The sequence below is a fragment of the Hippichthys cyanospilos genome, chromosome 17, assembly GCF_059441005.1.
Source record: "Hippichthys cyanospilos isolate Australia breed blue-spotted pipefish chromosome 17, RoL_Hcya_1.0, whole genome shotgun sequence".
Classification (NCBI taxonomy): Eukaryota; Metazoa; Chordata; class Actinopteri; order Syngnathiformes; family Syngnathidae; genus Hippichthys; species Hippichthys cyanospilos.
The window spans coordinates 14329495-14349269 of NC_142385.1; the positions used below are offsets into that span (position 1 = coordinate 14329495).

Here is a 19775-nt window from a genome sequence, read left to right on the forward strand (position 1 = left end):
GTTGTTGTTTATTTTTTTGTTTTGTTTTTTAAACTCATGCAACGTTTTTAAAACCCAATCGGAAAATGATTTGACGTAGCTCTATCTTTTTAATTTAACTTACGATCTCTAAATTACGAAACCTCAAAAGTTAGCAAACTTGCCAAACTCTTGAGACTTTTTTTCTCGTTTTCATCTTTCCTCTTGTTCTCTTGTTCTCTTTTCATCTCTGTCACAGATGAAAGAAAATGCTTCAGCTTTGTGCGAGCAAGCAATCACCCAGGGGATTCTCGAGTGAATTGAGAGCTGGGATTGTGACTGAGAATTGCACAGTGTGCGTGCACTTGGGCAGTCTGCCGGCAGTCGATGTAAATGCAATGATGCCTCTTGTCCTTATCTGTCTTCCTTGCAGGCCTCTCAGTTGACCTGGACATTGCTGTTAAAACAATGTCTGTTTCAATGAATAACATTAGTATGCTTGTATTCGACTACGGGTAGCAAGTCTGTAAAAAAATCCATCCGTTTATTCTCTATACTGCGTATAGGTTTGTGGAGGATAGGCTACAGGAGAACACAAAATCCAGATTTAAAATTCTTATTGCAGATGGACACGTTTACCCTACGATTTCTTTCAGGCTTGCAAGCATTTCGAAAGGAAAGACAAAGTAGTTTTTGTCCCAAAATAGGCACAGATCTTACATGGGGGAGACGTCGGTAAAGTAGATGGATGGCTGGGCTCTCGGCGCCACCTGCTCGACTGTTTATTTATTGACGAAGCTGTGTTTTTCTCCGCCAAAAAAAAAAAAAACCGTGACGTTTAGATGTGTATGAAAGTCATGTTTAATAAAAGGTCAGCCCTGCCACATTTTTTGGACGTAACATGAAAATGTTGACTTGATTCCAACTTGGCAAATGAAAACTTTTTTTTTCACATCAAAGTTGCTACTTTTGCACGCATCAATAAAGACTTGGGAATGTATTTTGAAAAGACCAAGCCATTGACAAAAAGCGCTTTCTGACAACATCAAATATCCAACCTCTTTTTTGAGAATTCGCACTGCGTCCTTACTTGCCTCAAGGTACACAGTCTGACCTTTAAGATGAACTCAATCCCCCATGGCTATTGTTGTGAATATGCTTGTGAGGCACAATTCAGACTATGTTGTTCTTTTAAAAGGCCAGCATATCTATCTATCTATCTATCTATCTATCTATCTATCTATCTATCTATCTATCTATCTATCTATCTATCTATCTATCTATCTATCTATATATATATATATATATATATATATATATATATATATATATATATATATATATATATATATATATATTTATATGAATTAGCCTGTGTGTACCCATTCCAGGATTATTTCGCAACACTTAGAAAAGACTGCTCTCCCTATGACGACTGTCTGTGCCCGCCTTGGAAAGAAATCCTTTGATGCACCTTTCTCTTGTGTAAGCCCGCGCCGATACGCGCGGGAAAATAAATAAATAAAGTGGGCTAATGTATTCGCGCAGAGCAGGCGAGTGTTTGATCTTGTTGGGTAGATGAGGAGCGCGCCCGGGAGCACTGGAGGAATGAAAAATGAGAACCGAGGAGCAAAATTCATAATGACTTTTTCCAGTTCCGCGGCAGCGCTCAGACAAGTGCGATGGGGCCCTCTTATGCAAATCCCCCTTGCGAGGATTACCGTCATCCGGCAGGTACGGCCTTTATCGAGAGCGCAGACGGGAGCAGGAGCAAACATAATGAAGCTCGGGTAATTGACTTGGAAGAGCGGCCGATCCCAACTAATGCTGAAGCTTTTGAAGTAATCTGATAAAAAAGTGAGGAAGATTGACTGGCACCGCGCTCTCCCCTCAAGCCCGGTCCGACTAATTCTCTTCCTGCCTCTCTTGTTATCTGATCTGAGCTTCTTGTAAATGAAGAACATCAACGCTCAGGGTTGTCCAAGAAGCCATGACTGAGCAGGGGTCATGAACGCAATGAGGAAGGGGCCATACGGCCTTAAAATCAATCATGTGAAAAATTTTTTCCCGTAAAAATCAACCTGTATTTTGTGACAAAATTCTGTAACTAAATGTACCATTCAGTAATGAAATAAAAGTGCAATGAATTCAATGTTTTCAATCAATTAAACGTGTCATCATTATATGTATGTTTTATTAAGTAATTAAATGTGCATGTATAAAAATTTAAATGATTGATCGTAAATAGTATAATGCAAAAATACAATACATCTTGCTGGTCTCAATGGCTAAACCGGTGGTGTTCAAACTATGGTTCGGGGGCTATTTGCGGCCCGCCATCCACATTCTAGCAGCCCGTGGCATTTGCTAAAGTTACATTTTGGCATGGCTTGCAATACTATTTAAAAAATAGCCAAAAAAAATATGATGAGTAAAATAATAAAAAGTAAAATGTGGAAAAATAAAAACTTTGGACATCCATCCTAAATAATGTCCATGAATATGATTTGTTCTTTGCAGAGGATAAAGAATAAGTGTCGAGGCAATGCAACACGGATGCTACTGCTAGCCAGTGTACGTGTTAGCATTAAGCTAGGGCAGATGAATGGCTCGTATCTCGAAGAAATCATAAACATGGTTGGTCAAATCGAAAGGTGCCAATGTATTAGCAAATTGACTCTTTCATATTTGTCTTATTAGCTTAGTTTTATTTCACATCACCCAGTCAAAAATGAGAAAACAGAAACCGCCACTTGCTGTCCACCAAAAATGACATCACGTGTAACAACCAATCACGGCTCTGCTTGTGGATGTCACGTGATCAACATCAGAAAATAGGTGACTGGTTGTTACCTGAGCAACTGCAATGTTGTTTTTAGTTGACAAAAGGGAACAAAATGGCCGCCTTCAGCGATGGACTAAAACATATGTATTCTACTGCCTAATTCATATTCTACAATATTAATCAGAATGGGGGCATATTGAAGATATGGTAAAGAAAACCTTTAGCTTGACAAAAGGAATTTTTTTCATGTTTGACTCTGGAATTACATCATTTTAACTCTGCTTCCTCTTGCTACACACTAAAGAGAATCCAAGCCGATCCCTAATCGAGTTTTTAATGTCTTCGCGACGATTAAGGCTGATTAAAATACCCAACAGTGACTCAATTAAAAGTGAGGCTAACAAACTGACATAAAAATCCAAGAAACTTGCTTTCAGCATTATTTTTTTTTTAATTTCACACACCCAACAAACTACCTTTAAGTACTTGGACCCATGCCGAAATTGATAATAAATGCTGTGGTTATTTTTTTTTTTCGAACGCCATTGAAAATTGCACCTAAAGAACAACTTAATCATCGTTGTAAGAGCACCGGGAGGAAGCTAGCGTATTGATTTTAATTCCATTAAGTCCCTATGAGTGGCTGCTTGGCGGAGTCCTAGGTCAGCACGGCTTTTTTTTTTGTTGTTATTTAGTGCGATCGATCGCCTTGCCTCGTAAAAAGGTGAGCAAGGGCCAACGGCCCCGGGAACCTGGGGGACCTGACCACAACCAGACCACAATTCAACTTTGTTGTTAAACAAGACATTTTGGACGCTTGGAATCTATTTGGCTGAGGCCCTTCTCGCCTCAACGCCTTGCGTTTATATATATATATATATATATATATATATATATATATATATATATATATATATATATATATATATATATATATATATATATATATATATATATATATATATATATATATATATATATATATATATATATATATATATATATATATATATATATTTACTTTTAAAAATATAGTATCAGAAAAATTATGATTATGTATATCCTGAGTAAGATCTTGTATAAACGTTTATATGTAAGTTACACGTAAAAAATAAGAAATTTGTATGCATATGTGTGTGTGCAATTGTGTATATGCATCTCTGTGTGTATGTATAAATAGTTCATATATACAGTATTTATATGGAAATACGACTGTATATATTACTAGTTTATCTATATTAACTAATTTAATGCCAGGGACGTATTTTTACTTTTTTTTTTAAGACTCCAGACATTCAATACGTAAGTATCAATTTAATACTTATGTACTTGGAAATGAATGTCCTTAATGTACTTAAGTATCTAGTATTTAATGTCCAGGCTCCTAAAAAAACGTAAAAATACGTCATTAAATGAGTTAATGGAGACGTCTAACAAGAGGCGTGTGACTTGTTTTGTATTTGTGATGTGAAACAATATCTACATTAACAAAAAATGAGTAAACAGTATACAGGAGTAGCTCGATTAGTTTGATACTTCTTCCTACTTCCATTTGGACATATAAACAACACTGAACTGCAATATGTACTGAAAACATGCTTCTTTTCTTCTTATGTTTTCACGTTTTGAAATGTGCTTATTATATGTTTAATTAATACAAAAAAAAAAAAATCAAAATCAAACCATTTTAATTTTGAACGGAAGTGGGCTGCGAGCAAAACAGGGTTAACGTTACGGCAGTGAACGCGCCTTAAATAGCACAGGTTCCTCAGGGGGCGTGGCCTTTTCTGTGCAGCCACCTGATGCATGCACACGAAGCTTGCACGACCGAAATAACGCCGTGAAAGTCTCGCGCACGAGCCGGGGAAGCCCTCGAGGAAGATTTTTTTTTTTTTTTTGGAGGGGGGAGAAGCAGCTTGGAGGCGTTGACTCATTTGCATATCGCACCCATGTTGGAGGACGTGCCCCTCTCCGGGGCGCCTCCCAGCCGGAGCGCACAGGCGCCAGCTAATATGTTGCCTCCTCTGGTTGCGTGGAAACTAAACGGGCGAGCCTTGAACTGCTGTGGAAGCATCTCCGGCGGAGAGCAAACCACGGCAAGTTTCATCAGCTTCGCGGTGTAGGGAAATACAAAAGATGCGGCGGATCATGACGAGAGCGCCACAAACGTGAGTGAAATAAACACATCACATTTTTCATTTTTAATTCATCAAACCCAGTGCACGAGCACTTCACCATGAAATCTGAACATTCTAAACACCGGCATGCACAGGCCTAAAATATTTAGATTTCTCTCAATTATGCCTTTCAATTAATTTCCCATTAGTGTTGCATTATGGGTACACCTGCAGTTTGAATGAATGCTGCTGACTTGATGCGGACTGATTGAAGTGGACACATGACAAGGGATTGAGAAGCATAATCAATCATCATCTATTATTAAGCAGACTATTTGAACACTTGCATGTAATTGCGCGGGACACGCACAATAGAAATGTTTCCATGCATTCCTCGCTTCAAATCAGTGGAAAATTGAAGCTGGCGGCAGATGAGGGCTTTGTGAGCGGATGGAGCTAAGAGCTTTAAAATAAGATTACAGCGTGGCTTTATAAAATCTGATGATGTCAAGGCTAGGTGCCCCCCCCCTTCCCTCCACCCTCCTCATTGATAAACAAGCAGCAGCGTATTCATCATTCCTGCACGGCTCTCGCGCTTGGAACACACCATGCACCAGATATCAGTTTTTCTCCTCCTCACGACGCAACTTTTGGAAGGCAGACGCCAAATAAATGATGTCACAGAAGGCAAGAGATTAAATCGCGATTTATTACACGGCCGACGCAAGCAAGCTGCGAAGGATTATATTCCATAGCGGAACCGAATTTTCAAGAGGGCTCGTCTTGATTAGCGTCTCCTCGTGGCATCATGACGCCAAGGAACTATGTTGAAATGAGGGGAGGAGCTTCCTTTAGTCAACCCATCGCCATGGAGCTCGGAACATGCACGGAAAATGAGAGAAATCTTCCACTTCACTAACTCATCCTGTCCAAATATGATATTCAGGACCTAAAATTCATGTATTTTTGTTCATCTATCTATGCCAGTCATCTATAGTGACACACAGAACAATAAAAGATACCTAAACGCAAATTTATTCACGATTCACGTATTCGCTATTTTTGTGCTTCACGGAAAGGTCACAGGAAACAATAATTGCATTGGATCGGTTAAAATTAATCTTTTTTGTATTATGTTTTGTAATACTGTACATTTCTAGAATGTTGTCAACCTTACTTCTGTCAAAAACTAGGTTTTAGTTACACATTCCGAATGCCTTTGAACCTAGCAAATGTTCTAGGACATTAGTGACTTTATCCACCGCTAGGGCTACCGGAAGATTATGTTAGCTAGAAATCAGGCTACGCCCGAGAGATGTGGTGCAATTTTTATGTGCACTACACGGAATACTCAATGCCAAGTAACGTTTTTAAATCCGAGGAGGAGATTTTGACACAATAGAGCCTCAAACTTCCACCGCAGCTGAAATCTTTGAGGTCTAGCTAGTGTAAAACGTGGATTGACTGAATGTTGTGCGTTTGCGCCGTTGTGGGAGTGAACACAATGGAAGCAGCAGTAGATTGCGAATCACTGAGCTAGCTATCGATCAATCGAGCTACGTTGCACACGATTGGCCGCTGTCCCTGTTTACACAACTTTTATCCTGAGCTGAGGAAAAACAATTTCCGTTTAATTTGCTCCTGCACTTAGTGTCAGCGGGGTGCACCGCCAACTAAAACAGCCTCGACAATATAAACCCAACGCCAAAAGGTTTCACTTAAGCAGAGTGGCCGGGCTCGTTTGGCTGTCGGCGCTTCGGATCGTCTTGCACTTCAGATCGTCTTGCACTTATAGACCCGGACGTAGCTGAAGCAATGCTTCCTTAAACTGAGGTCCAAAAACTCATTTGTATTCAGTTTTTACTTTGTGTCAGATTATTACAAAAAAAAAAAAGTTAATTTCTAGAACCAGCGGCAATAAAACAAGCGACCATAATAAGGCAATTACTTCTCCATGTATTAGCTTTGGAGCAATTAAAAGTTCTGAGATGATTGACATATTTTAGTTTTACAGTGCATTTTATACACTAAGTGACTCATTGTTCTTCATGAAGTTATAAAACAACATTTAAGGGCAAAAAAAAAAAAAGTTAAGACATCGAAAGGACGGGAGCATTTGAGGCATTTAAAAGTAATGTATGGAAATAAAAAGCAGGAGAATGGGAAAACGGATTATAAATTCTAAAAACTGCTGGGTCAAAAATAACCCAAACTGTGTTAAAAAAAAAAAAAAGAGCAACTCAACATTTTGAGCTACGTATTGAACACAAAAAGTTAGGTCATTTAAATAAAACAAAAACACGATTTTGGGATTGTTTTGAACATGATATCCAATGTTTTTTATGTACAAAAGAACTCAATTTTGGGTTTAGTCCAATTCCGCATTCAGCCCAAAATGTCAGGTCAAAATGAGTAATGTACAAAACAATCCATTCTTGCGGTATTAATTTTGACTTTGTCTAGCAAAAAAATCCAAAGAACAACCCAGTTTTGACCCATTGTTTTGAGCAAAAACAGGAACTGAACGATAGTCAAAATTAGGCTGTTTTGTACAAAACAACCCAAAATTTGGAATTGCATTTCTTTGTTGTCGTTTTATTCATATGATCCAAGTTTTGGCTGGATGAATAAATCAAAGCAAAGTATTGCACAAAACAACCCAATTTTTGGGTTGAGCCCAATTCAGCCCAATAACATTGGGTCAAAGGGAATAACCCAAAATGTATTTATTTATTTGGACTAAATGGGGAATTGGGCATCACAGTTAATTATATGTTTTTTTTTTTTAATGGGTTACTCATCTTGACTCAAAGTGTGGGCAAAATAAGGAATTTTGGCACATGAAAACCCCAAATTGGGTTATTTTTGTGCAAAAAAACCCAAACTTCGTTTGTTATATACAGAACCCCAAAAATCAATGTTTTACCCAGGTTATTTGTATGTAAAAAAAAGAAGTAAATTAAATGCAAAAATTGGGTTGGTTTGTGCCTTATTTTGAGAAAAAAAAAGAATAGCCCACAAAAAAAAAAAAAAAAACATACATTCCCAAGGGCTCATCATTAAACGGCGGACTGCCGTTAATTGAATAGTAAGCGTTGGATTTTGTTTGCGGGAAACCTTTGTGTTCTTCACGCGGGACACAGTATCGCTAGCCACCATTGCCACCGCCGCACGCTGCCGTCGACCGCACCAAACTAAATGCTATTTGATACTTGCGGGGAGATCGATTACATTTTTTAATCTTTGTAAGTGGATTGCGCTCATTGAGCGTACGTTTTGAAGGAATTAAAGACGCCTGGGTGAGCTGTGGTTCACTCGGAGAAGAGAGGCTCGTTAGTTTACCCTAACTGGATTGGATGCTCTGAATTAAAATTAATTCATAATAATAATTCATCGTTTTTGAAAGATGGAAGGTTTTAGGTAAGTTGATGATAAATTCAAAAGAAAATTTACGAGTGTATTCAAAACAACGTAACTTTGTTTCGGATAACTGTTTAGCTTAATGCTAGCAAACAATGTAAGGTGTAAGCAGATAAGCTAACAAATTGCAGCTAAGTTTAAAAAGGAATCAAAAGAAAACTTACACGTGTATTTGAAACAACTACATAACTTTGCTTCAGATGACACAACTTACCTAAACAACAAATGACGTAAAATGCTTGTGAGATAAGCTAATAAGCTAACGCATAGCATCTGTGTTTGAAAGTGGGTAGGTTTTGGGCGAGTGGACACAAAAAAAAATCATAAGAAAACTTACATTTGGTGTATTTAAAACAACCACATAACTTTGTTTCAGATACTCTGTTTAGCTTAATGCTAGCAAAAAATGTAAGATGCTAGCAGATAAGCTAACAAATAGCATCTGTGTTTGAAATAGGAGGGTTCGAGAGAACTTACATGTGTATTTGAAACAATTACGTAACTTTGCTTCAGATGATGCCATTTAGCTTAATGCTAACAAACAACGTAAAATGCTAGCTAGAAGAACTAACAAATACCATCTGTGTTGTGGTTTGAGAACACTTAAAACACTGAACATTTGAACATAAATGGCGCTGCCACACAAGGGCAGAAATATTCAGAGGCATATATTCTTTATCCCCTGTAAAAAATGTCGAATATTACTGCAGTTTACCGAACAAGAAGGAGCGACAAAATATCCATTGAAATCCAGCAAGCCAACTGTTTATTTGATTTATGTTCTGTTTAATTGTCTTTACTGCAGGGCTTACTTCAATAATCGATTAATATGTTGATTACTTTGTCTGAGCTCGTTGTTTTGTTGAATGTTCTTCTGCTATGTTATTCACGTTAGTGTGCGTGTACTAAAATAGACGAAGTGCGCTGTAGGGAAAAGCGACGGCACTAAAGGATTGTCTTGGCTTGTTTATTGTGCGCGCGTAAAAAAGAGCATTTGATCCTTCCACTTCCCGGGAAAAGCAATAGCGTGGATCATTCCCATCTCATTTTGTGAAATAAACCAGGTGTCCCAGTGGAGATTCTAAACTTGTCGACTTGGGCCTTTTGACCCAGTTTTAAAAATGCTTACATTTCCTATTATTGTGAATGAAATAAATACACACACACACATATATATATATTATATATATATATATAATGCAAACACTACTGCTAATTTGTTGTTTTGCTCACTTCAGGCTCACCAGTCGCAGGGGCGATTGATGCGCGGCACGGTCCGAGGGGCAAGATGTCCATCGCGGCGGACTACGTGGTGATGTGCCTGCTGCTGCACAGCCTGGTGCTCATGACATTCTGCTTCCACCACGCCGCCACCTCTTGCTCCAAGCACTGCTACTGCTCGGAGAGCGACGGCGGCGGCAAGACGGTGCGCTGCAGTAACCAGCGGCTGACCGAGATCCCGCAGGATATCCCCAACGACACGCGGCGCGTCTACCTTGACTTCAACCTCTTGACCTCAGTGCCGGCCAACGCTTTCGCCGGATTGTCTCACTTAGCGGAACTGGATCTCTCGCACAACGACATCAGCCAGCTGCAGCCGGGCGCGTTTCGAGGCTTGAGCGCCACGTTGCAGTTCCTCGACCTTTCGGCCAACAAGTTGGTCCATTTCAACGCCGACTCCTTCGAGGGTCTGCGGGCCCGCGCAAATTTGACCAACAATCCCTGGCACTGCGACTGCAACCTGCAGATGGCCATGCCCCGCGTGGACCTGGAGCCCGTGTCGCTGACCGGCATCGTGTGCCACACTTCCGACCCGGAGGAAATGAGCGTTCAGGGACTGGCCTTCCTCCTGGAGCCGGACGTTGATTTGTGCGTGGTGATGAAGAGGACTACGGACGTGGCCATGCTGGTGGTCATGTTCGGTTGGTTCACCATGGTCATCTCTTATTTGGTCTACTACGTCAGGGCCAACCAGGAGGACGCGCGAAGACATTTGGAGTACCTCAAGTCCTTACCCAGCAGGCAAGCAAAGTCGGAGGAGTCTTCGACTATCAGTACTGTGGTTTAGCCTCGAGGCCGCCTCGTGTTTCCCAACTTTTATCGAGCCGGGACGACCGTTCCGCCGTTCCGCCTGATTGGTGCCGTTTGCTTGTTTCGTTAATTCAAAATAAGAGTGGGGTTATCGCTAATTCATCAAAGGTAGCAGAAAGGCAAGCTCGATTCCGGCTCAGGCCTCCCTGTGTGGAGTTTGCATGTACTCCCCGTGCCTGTGTGTGTTCTCTTATATTCCCCAAAACATGCAGGCTAGGTTTATGGTACACACCAAATTGCTTACGGTTGCACATTATGTGTGCCCTGCGATTGGCTGGTAACCGTCTCAGGGTGTGCCCCGCCCACTTCCTGACGACCGCTGGGATAGGCTCAGGTGACCCCGCATTGCGACCATGACAGTTTGTCAAACGCACCTTGACTTGACAGCTAGCTTCTGCCATTCCTATTCAAACAGGTGAAGCTAGCTGGAAGAAAATGTTAGCTAACGCCCACCTAACAAGATGAACAGTGAGCTCAACTTTAATTTAGCAACCACCATGAGTAGTAATGATAATAGAGTGTTGCAAAGGTACTGAGAATGCACAAGCCACTAATGTTAATTTTACATCAAAATGATTTAAAATCGGTATACAGGATTGTTTTAGCCAAGTACCCCTTTAGGTAAAAAAAAAAAAGAAAAAAAGACTTAAAAAATGCCATCGGTGCCTGATTTATTACATTTTAGAACCTTTCAAACTTCATTTGTATTTGTCCTCAAAAAATAATCAAAGTGTCAGAACTGTCGTCAAAAATGAATAATTATACCTAAATACAATTTTTAAAATTTTTATTAAAAAAAAACAAGTATTTTTAAGCCCTATCACCTAGTAGAAATATTTTTGCTGAGTAAACATGGAAGCAAACGGCAGCAATTTGGTGGAACGGACCCTGAATACGGAAATAACAATTTTGTCTCAATTTACTCCCAAACATACATTGTGCAATCCAGCACCGTCTGCATTTAATTGTTCTGCCGTTCACGATGCTGCAAAGATGCATTATTTGGGCCCAATTAAGTGAAATTGGATGATTTCAACGGTTGGGAATCACTGCTCTGTCAGCGCTTTTTATAGGACTATAAATAGCGAATCCCCAGGAAAACTGCGCTCTTACTGATTGATGTGCTTTTTCACTATCTCTATCAAATCATCCAGACAACACAAATCATTTGTGATTCAAACGACTTTGAATGGGAATGTACATCAGGTTCTTTTGCCTGCTTGCATGGCCACTGGGCTCAATCATAAACGCCTCATTGTCACATGTGCCTGCTAGGCTGTTTGAATGACAAATTAGATGTGACAAGCATCGCATTTCATTTTAACTGCCCCATTGACCAATAATAAGAATAAAAAAAAATATATTAAAAATCTCATTGACTTGGCTGGTTCAATGATAAAGTAGGGACAGGAATGCAGGACGGATATCAAGGGGAAAAAAAAAAAAAACATCACTTAGGATAATGAGAGTTTAATGAGAATTTCATAAGTGAATCACTGCTCGGTATTGAAGATAGAAAAAATATTTTTAAAAATGTGCTTCCGGGTACCACACAGGGGTGGTATACCAATCAGGATGGAGCTCCATTTTCTTTCAAGTTTAATAAGCCGCGCTAACTGCGCTAATTGTTGCTAATATGTTTTTTTTTTTTGCCTGAAAAATCAAGCTGATGCAATGTAAGCCCAGATGAATTATTCATCTCTCAGCGGCCCATTAGCACTTTTAGCGAGATGCGGTTGGATGCTTTTATCAGGGGGTAAAAGCTGTGGCGCGTTTTGGTAAACTCGGCTTACCCATGCATCTTCAAGCACTTTCTGATAGATATGTTGGTATACGGCGGGAACAAAACAGACAATATGCAGCGGATGTTCTTCCATATTTAAAATGCTCGTCTGAATATTGTCAGTAAAAGATGTTTGGCTTCTGACGTGTTTGTCTCCTCGCAAATGCACAATGTGCAAATGAGCACAACCGAGTGGAGACCAAGCGTACCCGTTTAACATAATAAAAATGCTAATGTTGAAAGTCAGGTATTAAACAAGTTGTGCAAAAGAAGAAATTATGCAGCATCCGAGACTAAACAACAATTTTTCATCTCACCTTGTTTTGCTTAGACAGAGGTTCCGGAGTGGAATTTTGTTGTTGTATTCCACTGGGAGGGTTTGTTGTCATCCGCCGCCACGCTTTTCTGTGCACTGAATACACAAGGTGTTTTATTTAAAACCATTTTTTGTTAGTGCTTGTAATAACAATAGACATTCAATCTGTTTTTTTTTCCATTTTAATGACTATTTTTACATCATTAACTCATTCACTGCCATTGACGGCAATAGACGTTCAGGAGCCATAACCCATCGATTCATAAACTGTTTATCGTCAAATGCCCCCAGTTAGATTATTATTATTATTGCCTGATATATTAAACTTCACATCACAACCAAAGAAAAAGAAATCTTTAACTTATTCATAAATAAAGATTTCTATACATAAAATTATATGAAAAGCAATGTCCACCTTTGGGATCATAACTTCTCAAAACAAAATAATTAGCTCAGTTTTAAACAGGGGGGCTGGATTTGAGGATACTGTAACTGAATAACCTACTGAAGATAAAATTATTTTTATGATCTAACACATTTTTTCATAATATTTACATAATTCAATAAATATTTTTAAAGATATTTGCATGGATTCTACCATTTAAAATAATTTAGAAATCTTACACCTTGGAGTTCCTTAACTTAACTCATTCACTACCACTGGCAGATAAATAATTCAAAACTCCATTTCAAGTGGGCCGGCAGTGAAGACGTTAAAACATTCATACACCCATTTTATATAATGCTTAGTTTCATCAGGGTCAAAGGTGAGCTGGAAAGATCCAAGCTGACTTTGGGACACCTAGAATTGTTCATCAGCCAATACCTACATATACCAGGAACTTTATCGGCTGACATGAACCTTAATTTAAGGAATTGAGTACTTACAAAAGCCTCTGATACTAGCCACTGATACCTGAGGCAAACCCACCTTCATCGACTGAAAAACTGTAGTAGTTCTTTCCATTGTAGCCCGAGACCATTTTGTAACACTGTCGCCCCACTGGGGTTTACAAATAATATTTACAGCCCTCCGACAGTGTGTGTCTGTCTGTAAAAAGAAAAAAAATCAGCTATTTCAACTCCGAAGAGCACTGCAGTGGAAGCATTTCATTTACTGACTCTCCGCGGAAAACGGAAGCGATGATGATTTCATTGGCGTATTTACAAAGATTGCTCACCGCCTCTGCTTTTAATAACTCCTATTTTCACAGAGAGAGTGTAGTAAGAAAAGGTCGACCGCCTGCTGAATAACGAAATTCGTCGTTGGAGATGTGGGGAATGGTTTGTCAACAAGGGTATCCCTGTGTCCGACACACACAAAAACGCCTGCGGAACAAAGCAAAACCTATACATGATTCATGAGGACCGTAGAAAACACTCCAAAGATTGAGAATGCGACCCAGTTTCTTTGCCAGGAGAATTGCAAGTCTGTTCTGTTTATTTAATATTTTTTTTTGGGGGGGGGGGGGTACACTGTTTTTGTCCAATCAATCTCAGTGCTGCCATGTTCTAGGACCTTCAGAATTAGCAAGCTCATGTTACTTAAACAGGGAGGATAATGTAAAACAAAACAAAAAATACAATCATATGTTCAAATGATTAAGCCCTGGGGGAAATTTCAGTATGCCACACTGCTGTCATACCCTATAGGTGTCAAATTTAGCCCATGCCTATGTATGGAAGCAATGGAACACAAATGGTGGAGCAGAACATGTAGAATGGTTAAAAAAAAAAAACTCACGGGCATATATTCTTTATCCTCTATGCCAGATAATCTGTGTCCAGTGCAGTGGACATTTGCTATTGGTCTAAACAGCATCATGATTTACTGTGGCAATTCAGTTTATAGTGCCGCCCCCACTGGCCACTAGGGGGCAGTATAAAACTGTCACACAAACACAAAGGAAGAAAAATCGCAACTCAAACACATTGTTTTGTCCTCCTAAGACAGTCTAATCATTTGTGTCTATTATTTTAGCAAAACAGCAACGTGCATTGCATCACTCCCACATACAAGAAATCATAGCAAAGATTGGGATGTCCTCAACTGAGGACACTAGGGCTTAGTTAGGTAGCTCTAGCGAGATGAAACTCTTGACCAGAAACAAAAGTAGATTGGTCAGAAATAAATAGGCTGTCTCTCAGGAGGACATCATATAAACATCAACTGTGAATTTATATGTAGCTACATAGCATGAACGGTAATATGTGTAATATGTAGTATTTATAATATTAATGCCCATGAAATATTCATTTCTTAAGTTCCTTTTGTTCACCCACAGGTGTGCATGCATCCAGGGGTAGCGGTAATGTAAGCAGGTGGGGGTTCATTTAAAAATTGCCCTTGTTCTCAAGTTGCAGCGGCATGTTAGCTTAGGCGCGGTGTGAGCATTACACCTGCGGGGGGGGGGGGATAAGGTGACATGTCAAATGGTGGGGAGCGCGGCCCTCTTTAGAGGATTGGGTTGCAGGTGGAATTGCTTCCAGCCACCTTTTTGACGTGAGAAGAGGATTAATTCAAGGGCTTTCATTGGTCGAAAAATTGTCTCTGGTAATATAAATAACGTGTTTACAATGAACCGTCTTGTTATGTTGTTGGGTCAAATTGACCCAATTGAAAGCTAAGGTTGAATGTTGTTTTTCAGCATTAAAAAAGCACAACACAAAAACAATAGGTTTTGGACACTTATGGATAAATGCACACGCCTCCGGGTCATAATGACCCTGAGACAACATTGCTGTTTTTGAGAAATTATCATATTTCACCGGTTATAATACAATATTGGATTTGGATTATACATATTTTGGACACATTTGGGTGACTAGATGCGCTCTGGGTCAAAGTGACCCGAGGACATTATTGCTGTTCCTTTCAAACAAACATAACAGGAGGATCAGATGTTGCCTTTCATAATTTCAAAATCAAAAGTGTGCATATACTTTTTACCTTTTTTTGTGTAGCTTTACTCCAGCAATACAAGATGAAAGCATCAGCTTGTGTCAAGAACATAAGTGAAGAAATCTTTGTAAATGCTTTCTTTGCCTGTCATAAAAAAAAAAAAAAAAAAAAAACACTTCAATCACACAAGAGTGACCTACAGGTCCACATTTTCAATACCTGTCTGAGAGCCAAGGCGCCTGTTGATCCTTCAGCCTTATTTCAAATTCCTGTCGGTTGCGCGCTAGAGATGAATGTGAGGCTGGGCTGCAGTGCTAAACTGATGTGGAACAAAGATTTTTATTTCGTTTTTTAATCAGTCCGAAGAGTATTCCGGCACAGATCGATTAATGCCCACGTTCCAATTTGCTTAGGTTTACCTTGCAAGACAAAATTCTTCCACAAGAGGGAAGTCTTGCATCAGCTAGGCTCATTTCAGTTTCTCTCTTTTTTTATTATAAACAGGTTTTGACTCATTGTGAGTTTCCTAAATATCCCCAAATCATGGTTATAAAATGGGGCTATGTAGAGACACTTTAGGGGGTACATGAGACGTAAAACGACTTTGAGCAGATACCAACAAATTTAATGCCGTAATACGAACAATTTTACTTTTCAAATTAAGAGTAAATTAATTTGAACATGAAGCAAATTATCGCTAAATTATTCTCCAAGGTTTAATGAATCAGACACAGAGGGCTCATTGCTCTTTTATTTTTATGGATTTATTTTTAAACCAAATATGCTTTATGATAGTAGTGAAGGACAGATGAAGCTTCATAAAAAACTTGTGATATTTTTCGCTCCTCTAAAGGCAATTTTGATTTACAGATGAAGTGGAAATTAAACACAATTCGATTGCATCTTTAAGAGTACCTTCTACGGGGGTCCAAAAAATATCGCAAAAAATGTTGAAAAAAAAGTTGGGAACCGCTGATTTAATGAATACATTAATGGAATTCTCATTGAATAAAAACCCTACATAATGGTGCCAATCCGTCGAATCAAAGCAAATATGGAGAAGCAATATTTATTTGTTACACACCATAAGGTCTTTTAAAGTCTTTTAAAACAATTTTCCCCCCAAAATATGATTCTTGTAATATATATATATATATATATATATATATATATATATATATATATATATATATATATATATATATATTGCGTCTCTTTTCTCTAGATTACAAATGACATTTAAATCTAAGAAGTGAAAGTAACGCAACATCATAAAACTATTCAAGTACAGATACGATAAAAATCGATGACAAAGTATTTGAACTGTCACTTTTCGTTTATGAGTCACAAACTTAAAAAGGTATTTACAAAGATCCTAAGATCCAAATAATAATATCGCTCATCCGTTTCCCCAAATTGGCCTTTTGTCCCCAAATTAAAAGGAACTCTGCAATCACTGTCAATGACACGCCGTCCGAGGCGAGTATTGGGAAAGCCCAGGATATCTCCACTGCTTGCCACTCATATATATACGCGTACGTATGACATTAGTGTACTCAATCAATCAACTGTGTACACTTGAGGTCAGGACTCCAAAGACGTTTCCCCGAGTCGAGGCCATGAACGTCCTGATTGGTGAGTAGTGACGTCATGTGGGTGAAAAGCTGCGCTCTCTGGCAACAAAAATATTTTAGAGTATTTTAATTTTAAATATGAGTGGGTTTTAAGGCATATTCGACGTACGTGTGTTTTGATTGATTTTTATTTTAAATTAAACATGCGTTTCCGGTGCATTGCTCGTGATCACATGATGAACGAATTGGCAGCTACTCTGGCCTGGAAGGAGGCAGCAACAGCGAGAGGAGAGTCAGAAAAAGAGAGCTCAAGCCTCGCGCTGCACCCTTTTGGATCCCACTTCGTTAAACTTCACGTTTCTATCATTTCCCTGCAGTTTTCGCACTACATCTGCTCCACATGGCCAGGATTGCGGGCGCCGCGCCTCTACCGGATCTTTGCGCAGACATGTGCGCACTTGTTGACGGGGCGCAATTCCAAGCGTTAGTCCGGAGGAGCCGCAGTTTAACAGAGAAGATCCTGCCCGCCATCCCCGACGTTTACAGGACGAGCATCCACGCCGAGGTGAGGGACTCGCCGGTTTCGTGATGATTATTATTATTATTGGGCTAAGACCGCTAGCAGGTTGCGGATCTAATTGGATTGTCGCACACGCAGCGGCTGGAAGGAAGCCAGGCATTAGTAATCGAGCGGTATTCAACCGTCGGCTTGAGTTTTGCCATTAATACTTGGTGACGCCTCATAAAGAGATGTCCAAATCAAATCTGATGACAGTTATAATAAAATGTTAACGTTCAGTTTCGCTTCTAAAATGTTGAATTTTATAATTTGTCCTTAAGTATCTTAGAATGTTTGTCTATATGTCCTGCGATTGATGAGTGATGGATAATCAAAATGATTTTAATAGAAACTTTTTGTTCGGGCCAATACCAGTACGAGCGCTCAAGTTTTGATTAGTCACTGTTACCACTAGTACTTCTGATTCACAAATGTCCTCCTCCCAAAAAACGACATAATTTTAAAGAAAAAAAAATCAAACAAAGCATTTTCCTTGAGATTTTGTGGAATTATTGGCGATTTCTCTTCTTCTAAGCTGTAAACTTTAGTTTGTGATAATATAACATCAAGACAGCTGCCGATAGTGTTGTTGGATACCATCGTGAGATGAAATATTGGCCTGATACCAATACTTCTCATTGTTACCGCACATCCCTAATTCTTAACAAAGAAACCAGTTAAGACTTCCTGACTATGACTTATGTTATGTTTTATGACTGTTTTATGACTTATGTTTATGTTTTAGGAAGTTATGACTTCCTAAAATTACTGTAATTCACGAATCCATATTTGAGTTTCACTTTTTAAATGGAAACTACAGAAATAATAGAACTTTTTCAATGTTTTAAACAACCGAATCGTAGAAAGCTTTAGAAATGAAATTTCACATTATTATATTGTTAAAAATGCCTTCTAATTTTGAGCATAAAAGCAAGTGTTGCCATTTTGTAACATGTCTGTGTTTTCTTCTCACTACCTCAGACCCTGCAGCTGAATTCTTCCGAAAACGCCAAGCTTGCCCCCATGGCGGATGACATCAACTTCCCCGCTGCTCCTGTCCTCAAAATTGCTTCGGAAAAAGTTTCATTGGTGAGTGGGCCTTTTTGCCATAAATTCTCCATTGTCAGCGGACTTGACATTGTTGTTATTCTGTAACAACATCAGTTAACATTCTACTTTGCTTCCGGCCTGTCATTTGAATCGGTTAAGAATTTGGTGAAATTCACCATTGTATAGTCAACATCAGATTTTCATTATTTATTGTTCAGTGCCCATATTAGTGTTGTGTTTTTCTTGCCTGATTGGTCAAAGTGAGACAAGTGGTTTCCTCGATGAAGTAACCGAATTCTCGCCGGGTGTTTTCCCCCGATCAGGAGAGCAGTCTGATACACATGTACGAGGGTCTGCACCTGCACCAGGCCTTGCTGGGCGTGGTCTCATCTCATCTCGATAACGCGCAGGAAGTGACTGACCTCATGCATACAGTCAGGGATCTTGCTGTTCAAATCGGCAAGGTAAAACAATTGATTACTAGTGTACCTAAGTTAACATTCAGATTGGAGTCAACAAGCCACCCTCTTTGAAGTTAAATCTATTCTTACCGTCAGAATCTGATATCTGTACTCCCTGTCGAGTGTGATTACTTTTGCCCTCTTTGATGATGGCTAAATATGTGTTGCTGCAGATGCTGAGAGCTCTCCAGACCGAGTACGTCCTGCAGACAACCCCGAGCCCCGTGACCCTATACCTGCGCGGCGACTTTGAGATCCAGGTGGCCACCCACCTGACGCTGGTGCGGCTCCAGGCTCTGGGCCAGGATATACACCGCTTCCTCAGGAGTCTGGACACCAGCAATGAGGACAGTGATCTGCTGGCACATCTGAAATAGAACTGCCATCTTTGTTTTATGATTATTTTTTTGATGCACCAGAAGTATTTATTGATTTTTTTAAGGGGTTTATTTTTTTATTTGCATATTTATTTGATGTATTTATTTATTGATTGAACAGCTAAGATATGTTGCAAAATGCCTTGTGTCTATAATAACTGTCACCATTTGCCTGTGCCACACAATTGCATTGTCATTATCTCACACCAAATTATGTCAAAGTATTACATACTAGAGTCTGGCTTGCAATGTATTCTTGTTAGACATAATGGGGCGGCCGTGAAAGTTCAATCAAATGTAATATATGTTATTTATGGAATATTTTTGTATGAATGCTGATGCAGATAGTATTTATAATCTGTTCAATAAACAGTTTTCTTAA

General features: G+C 39.3%; 2 protein-coding genes across 2 annotated transcripts; both read left to right on the top strand.

Moving 5' to 3' along the window:
• Positions 1-4547: 4547 nt before the first annotated feature.
• Positions 4548-11796, top strand: lrrc3ca (leucine rich repeat containing 3Ca). Its single transcript, XM_088439181.1, has 2 exons — positions 4548-4911; positions 9519-11796. Exon 2 carries the CDS (start codon positions 9569-9571, stop codon positions 10346-10348), a length of 780 nt encoding a protein of 259 aa, XP_088295307.1. The 5' UTR covers positions 4548-4911; positions 9519-9568; the 3' UTR covers positions 10349-11796.
• Positions 11797-17166: 5370 nt separating this feature from the next.
• Positions 17167-19775, top strand: LOC148409859 (uncharacterized). The gene is made up of 4 exons (XM_088439353.1): positions 17167-17511; positions 18487-18594; positions 18879-19019; positions 19190-19775. The coding sequence occupies exons 1-4, from the start codon at positions 17347-17349 to the stop codon at positions 19391-19393; spliced, it is 618 nt and encodes a 205-aa protein (XP_088295479.1). The 5' UTR covers positions 17167-17346; the 3' UTR covers positions 19394-19775.

Bases quoted from the DNA above. Each gene is read 5' to 3' on its own strand.
- lrrc3ca (XM_088439181.1), top strand. From the start codon at position 9,569: ATGTCCATCGCGGCGGACTACGTGGTGATGTGCCTGCTGCTGCACAGC.
- LOC148409859 (XM_088439353.1), top strand. From the start codon at position 17,347: ATGGCCAGGATTGCGGGCGCCGCGCCTCTACCGGATCTTTGCGCAGAC. The intron at 18,595-18,878 runs GTGAGTGGGCCT...TCCCCCGATCAG, and splicing joins CTTCGGAAAAAGTTTCATTG to GAGAGCAGTCTGATACACAT. The intron at 19,020-19,189 runs GTAAAACAATTG...GTGTTGCTGCAG, and splicing joins TTGCTGTTCAAATCGGCAAG to ATGCTGAGAGCTCTCCAGAC.